At 48.6% G+C, this 6,000-nt stretch overlaps 1 protein-coding gene across 1 annotated transcript in view; it reads left to right on the top strand.

Moving 5' to 3' along the window:
* Nucleotides 1–2,309: 2,309 nt before the first annotated feature.
* The window catches only part of BNC2 (basonuclin zinc finger protein 2), a gene marked incomplete at its 3' end in the record, with an annotated part of 414,623 nt that continues 410,932 nt past the window's right edge, over nucleotides 2,310–6,000 (top strand). Inside the window, exon 1 of the mRNA XM_082656672.1 lies at nucleotides 2,310–2,402. Coding sequence (XP_082512798.1) covers nucleotides 2,400–2,402 — 3 coding nt within the window. The 5' untranslated portion in view covers nucleotides 2,310–2,399. The remainder of the gene's footprint in view (nucleotides 2,403–6,000) is intronic.

The following is a 6,000-nucleotide window of genomic DNA, read 5'->3' as shown; positions in this document are numbered from 1 at the left end:
TTGGCAATTGCTGGCCTGTCACTTGTCCAAGTGGTAAGTGTGTGAATGGATTTGTATGGGTAATGACTCTGAAGTTAGCAACTAGTTTTTTTTATCTCTCTGTGATACAGGAAAACGCACTGGAACTTGGCTCATTTCTGGAGAATTCTTGTGATGATCCTCAGTGGCTCAGAATGTACATTTGGCCATCATTATCCCTTGTGTAATCAGTTTCTACAAACTATAGGATAATGTTACAGTTATGTTTACAGAATAAGAGAACACGCTCCACACCTGAATCAAACCACTTAAAGATGAGCCTTCTTAGATAACATGCATTTATATATGTGGCTAGTCATTAGATATCTACTCTATACTCTGAGTTGTACTATAGTGAGAGAAGTAATCTTCTGACTCCCACTAGAAACCTCCAGCTAAACCATGTGCCTAAAACTCTAAGGTATTTACTGTATAGTATTGTCGAAGCGTTCACCAGACAAACCTTTCCACGACAAGATGGTGTAGAGAATTCACAAAAGCAGAAGTAACTTGAAATCTGCTCTGAAAGGGCCCTAGAAACCGTCAGGAATTTGGACCCAATCAGTACACAGAACTGCAGGTGCGGTGACCCCACTGTTAAAAAGATGGATCCACGTGAATAATAAGCTTAATCACATTTTCAAAACAGCTGTGGCTACTTGGGCTGCCTAGTCTCTCGTCAGTCACGGCTTCCGAAAATTTTTAATTAATGCGAAAATTTATATTAAACTTTAGACCAGACTGTGCAATCAAAGAAAATAAAACTACATTAATTCCAAGGCTGAGTATTTTCAAAGGAATTTGATTCTGACCTCTGAATGCAGTTGGCCAGTCTCTTCCTCTACTTCGGGGAAAAGAGAAAGGAAGGAGAGATGATTTTCTCTTTTTAGTAGTAACTGGTAACCAGACCTGTTGTTCTGCCAAGCAAGCGTTCGTCTTCTCCGAACCTGATTGCCAAGTGCTCAGAGGGTGGATGCTCGAAACCTGTGACTCCCTCCCCTGTCAGATAAGCAGAAAGTTTGTTCAGGCTATGATAAATCGGCACAACGCAGAGATGTTTTTGGCACAATGTGTACGTTAGGAAGATGACGGTGATTAAATTCACCCCCCTCCTCCTCATTCTTGCGGCCGGGAGTGTGTTTTGCCTGCATTGAAGAAATGTCCTTCAGCGGCAGGCGTGTGCGCGCTGAGCCTGCAGCCAGCGTTTTTGCATCTCCGGGGCAGGGCGACTCGGGCCGGCTGAGTGTCACCCACAGATGTGACCGGTCTTCCCCCTCCCCGGGCACCCGCGGAGGCGGCAGCGCCGTTCCTCTCCCCCGGCGTCTCCAGCCCTCGGCCCAGACCAGGGGAAGGGGAAGGGGAAGGAAGCCCTCGCCGCAAACCAGCGTCTGGCCCGGCACGAAACACGCCGCCACCAAAAACTTTTTTCTCCCCAGCCGCGCGCAACTTTTGGCCTTTTCGCCCACCACGTTCTCGTCTCGAGTTTCTGGCCCCTGGGGTTTCCTCCGCTTTCCTCGCCTTCCCCAGCGGCGCGCGGGGCAGCGCGGGGGGCACGGAAGGGGAGAGGAGGAGGGGGTGGCGGCGGATCGGGAGGAGGAACTGGTCATAGGGGACCCACACGGGCGAGTGCCCGAAAAGGAAAGCGACGCCGCGGTTTGCTGCAGTCGGAATAAAGTTCGCGCCCTTTCCTCGGCGCTTCACAGCCTCCCCTCCGGTCTCCCCCACTCGTTTTTGACAGCTAGGCGCTACCGGCCACTTCCACCTTCAAGCCCGCACCCCCCGGGGGGGCGCCAAAGTTGTTTTTCCATCCCCAGAGAGAGCAGGGGGAGAGAAAACAAGTAACAGGGCGCGGGAGAAACATACATCCTCCTTCACTAGCCCCCTAGAATCTGAGGACAAACAACCAAACCAACCTACTTTTATTTTGCAAAAGGGAAGCAACATCGTAGCCGCGACAGTTTTGCAGAGAGAGAGGAGAAACTTGTACGGCTTGCAAATCCGCCCGAGGTCACCTCGCCCGCCGGTTCCCCCCGTACCCCGCCCCACAGCAGCCCCCTCCCGGGACAGTCCGTTCCTTTTTTTGTGTGTGTGCCGAGGAACCGGGGGAACTCAGCAGGCTCCGACTTGGGGAGCGAAGGCGACCCTGCTCGCGGGTGTAAATCAGTCAGTCACCTGAGCGCAGAGGGGCCGCGGCGAGGGCGCTCGCGGGCGGGCGGGGAGAGGCGGAGGCGGCGAGAGCGGCTGCCCGGAGGAAATCGGGAGGGGGAGGGAAAGAAAGGCCGAGACAGAAGGAGCGTGAGGCGGCGGAGGGGCTGGTCCAGGCGCGGCCGCTAAGAGGAGACCAAGAGGCGGGGGCTGCACTTGACAACCAGCATGCCGAGATGGTAAGAAGTTTCCACCCTCCTTTCCTTTTTATTCTAGACTTCGGAAGAAAGGAGCCCCGCGCCGGCGCGCCTCGGGGGCCGCCCGGGGGCTGTGTTTTCCTCCAGTTCAGCGGCGGGAGGTGGAGGGGGGCGCTGGGGAGGGCGGGCAGGAAAGGAGAGCCTCAGTCCACCCCGGTCCCGCTCCCGAATTCGCCCTTCAACTTGGCCCGAGTGGCGGAGGAGAGCTCCAGGTGGGAGGGCGGGTGTGCGCACGGGCTCGGGGGGCTCGGGAAGGTCGCCCCTTTCGCGGCCGGCAGGGCAAGGTGAGCGGTAAGCGGGCGGGCGGCTCCGGGGAGTTGGGACGGGCCGGGAGGCAGGCGGGGGCTGATGGAGCGCTGGAAGGAGCTCGGGGCGGAGAGGAACGCCGTTTGGACCCACGGCAACTTTTAAAACTTGCCCGCGAGTGCGGGGCCGGTGGCTGGGCGTGGGCGCCTGGGCGCGCTGGTGCGCCGCGCGGGGAGGACACCGCCGCCTGGTCCCCGGCACCTCTGATTTTCCCCTCCTCGCCCTCCCGTTGGGGAACCCTCCCTTTGTAAATGTAGGAAGTGCTCCTGGAGGTTTTCTGAAGAATGTGCAAAACGCAGGGCAGGAAAATCAACCCTAAAGAGAGAGAGAGATTTTGAGGTGGAGTTCGACGGGAGCCGATTTGTGTTACTTACACATTGACTGGAGGGTGGCATTTGGGGCCCGGGGAGAGGGCAGGATAAAAAAAGAAGAAGAAGAAGAAAAAAAAACCCCACCTAAACCTGGGTGAAATTCTCTGTAAAGTGAGGCTGAGATTAAAAAAAAAAAAAAAGTTCTAAGTGCAAGTGGCGGAGGAGATGGGAAGGCGTTGCGAAGCGAGATTCCAGCACAGCCCCTCTACCCGAAGCAGCTTCTCTGCAGCGAGGCAGCCTGGCAATTAGCTCGCCGGCTGCTGAGCGCTCTGTCCGCTTTCGGGGAAGTGATTTGTTAGAAATGGGGCTGGACCACTCCCTTCCTTTTAGTTTGCTCCCACCCTTTGCTGCTATTGTTACCCCCTCTTGGGGTTCTGATATACTGCGTTCCGCATGTAGATGGACTATGTAAGAAAAAGGGAGATAGTGGGTTGGCATTTTTTTTCTCTCTCTCTCTTCCCTTCCTCCTAATGTGACATCTCTTGTTTCAGTGATCAAAGTCACGACTGGAGTGTAGGGGATGCGACTGTCAAATGCAGGCACCAAAAAAAAAAAAAAAAAAGAAAAGCGTGAGCCCAAGACTGAGGTTACAGTAACGCTGACAGAAATTAAAGTGGTTTTGAAAGCAGTGTGCGATTTACGGTGGTTCGCATTTACCCTAGAGTCAAGCTGTTGTAAAACTGATGTACAAAAGACATAAAATAATCCTGTGTACCCAGGATTAAAGTGGCAGAAGTGGCCTGTTTTATTAATTCTTATGTACTTCGTGGACAGTTGCAATGGTTGGAATCTGTATTTAAGTGGAGGAGTCAAAACAAAATATTAAATATATCTGTTTAGCACTAGAGGGTTTTACTTATAGCCGCATTTTACACAAGAACACTGTAAAAGCCGGTTGTAGGTATTTTTCTTCCCTTCCCCCCTCGCCTGTATACTATTTGTCTACACATCTATTCCCAAATACTAATCACTTTGAACAGTGGTTAAGCACATTTGTCACCCACTGCTTTGTATTCTGCAGTTTTAGATGTTACTGTGCACGCACATACATTATTTAAGTGGTGGAATTTATTCCTGTGTAGTGTGTCTGATTTGAGGACGTATTCAAGAGTAGTGAGACCCTGTGCAAGTTAATAGAACTTGCTTGATTGACCCTTTGGAGTCACCCAAAAAATCCCTTGTGAACTTTCGTAGGGTATCTGTGTTTTGTGTTATATTTATAGCTGCTTTATTTAAACTCTTCAGCCTTAAAGAAGTTCTTAGTTGGAGCTGCTCTTTCTGTTCCTGGAGAGTAGTAAAATCCAGATTGCTAATCGCTTTACCAACGTACAGGAGTGTCTTCACCTGAGGGAAGTAATACTGAGCCTGAACGTGAACTCGGTTTGAGTATCGTGTGAGAAAAGTCTCAAACTGGTCCTTGAGAATATTAAGTTCGCTGTTGTTTGCATGTAAGGCTTTGGAAAAGAACCAACCTCGCGTGATTTTAAAAAATAAATAGGAAGAAAATATTAATAGCAGTCGTACCTTCCCAATCAATACCTGACGTTTTTCTTTCCTCTGAAATGTAAGATATCTGTCAGGCAGGGATATGTGATTACGAAAAGCAGCAGACAAAAGCGGAGCTGACTATTGCTATATTAAAATGTAAGTGTTAACAGTTTGAATTTTCAAGTGAGAGTTTTTGAGTTCAGTGCTTTACATAACATTTTGTCCTAATCTTGCTTGCTGTCAGGGATGTTTCATGGTTGTGCAATTGCTGCAGTCAAGAATGCCAATTTGCATTCCAGGAGTGTCATTTGATTACTTTTATCTGCACAGCTCCAAGACCGGCCCAGACCTCTCGTTTCATCTTGCCATGTCACGAGTCAATGCTGTGTCGTCTTTTCAAAAATCTGCCTGATTTAGACAAGAAAGAAAAGTACTTTCATGTTGCAGCCGCAGTCCCCTGCTAACTTGTCAGCAGCAGGATATGATTCACTTGAGCCCAGAAGAATGGAACAGAGAGGCGGGTTAGGCAGTTCAATAAAGCCCACGGACAGGTAGTGTGTGACATCCCCAGAGAGCCACAGTTAATGAAGAACAGGTCTGCTTAGTTCTCCACACGCTGACCTGGTGCTGTCCCCACAGTTTTCTCATTTGATCTTTCCCAGCAAATTGATCTTTTCTTGTATTTTTTTGCCTTCCAAGTTAGTCCTTGTGGGACCGAAATTAGCAGAGCAACTTAAGTTGGATAATACAGCTGTTCAGAAAAGAAGAAATTGGACACTGGCTCAAAAAGGGGCGGGGGGGGGTGGGGGGAGCTTTCCTTTTTGTTGTTGTTCCTGGGAATATTTCTTATATTAAGGGAGCCCCCAATAGGTGATGACTTGAGGGTAGTGGTTCCCTTTATTTTTAATTTTAGAGTTACGATTCCACACAATTTTAAATGTTCCTTGAGTATTTGAAAGGTGGTCCTAATGAGTAGTAGGAGTTCGATTTAGCATTTTTTCATTTTCACTTGTTTGAAATGATTTGCCAGTTGACTGTGGGTGTTTTATGGCTATTGTAAGGTAGACTAAATATCAATGGCATACTTGGACTGTATTATTTATAGTCTTCTGAATAACGACAATCCCAAAATACCAGGGCTGAATAGCAGAAAATATTAAACAGTAAAAGTTATTAACAGTGTTGTGTATAAATATCATGGTACATGGACATGTTTTCTACAAATTACCATCAGCCTCTTTTATATAAAAGCCACAGATACACTGTTAATGTTTTTAAAAAATTTCAAGATCCTGAATTTCTATGTAGGTTTTTAGAACTGAGACCAGATTACAAGTAACAACTTCTGTAGATAGATGCTCATGCATGTCCTTATTTTTTGATTAAATTTAGTTTTAGCAAGTGGGTAAATCTAA

This window comes from Grampus griseus, assembly GCF_964374135.1.
Source record: "Grampus griseus genome assembly, chromosome: 6".
In the NCBI taxonomy this organism is placed as follows: Eukaryota; Metazoa; Chordata; class Mammalia; order Artiodactyla; family Delphinidae; genus Grampus; species Grampus griseus.
The sequence above is the reverse complement of the archived record's forward strand: the minus strand, read 5'-3'. Positions and strand labels throughout refer to the sequence as shown.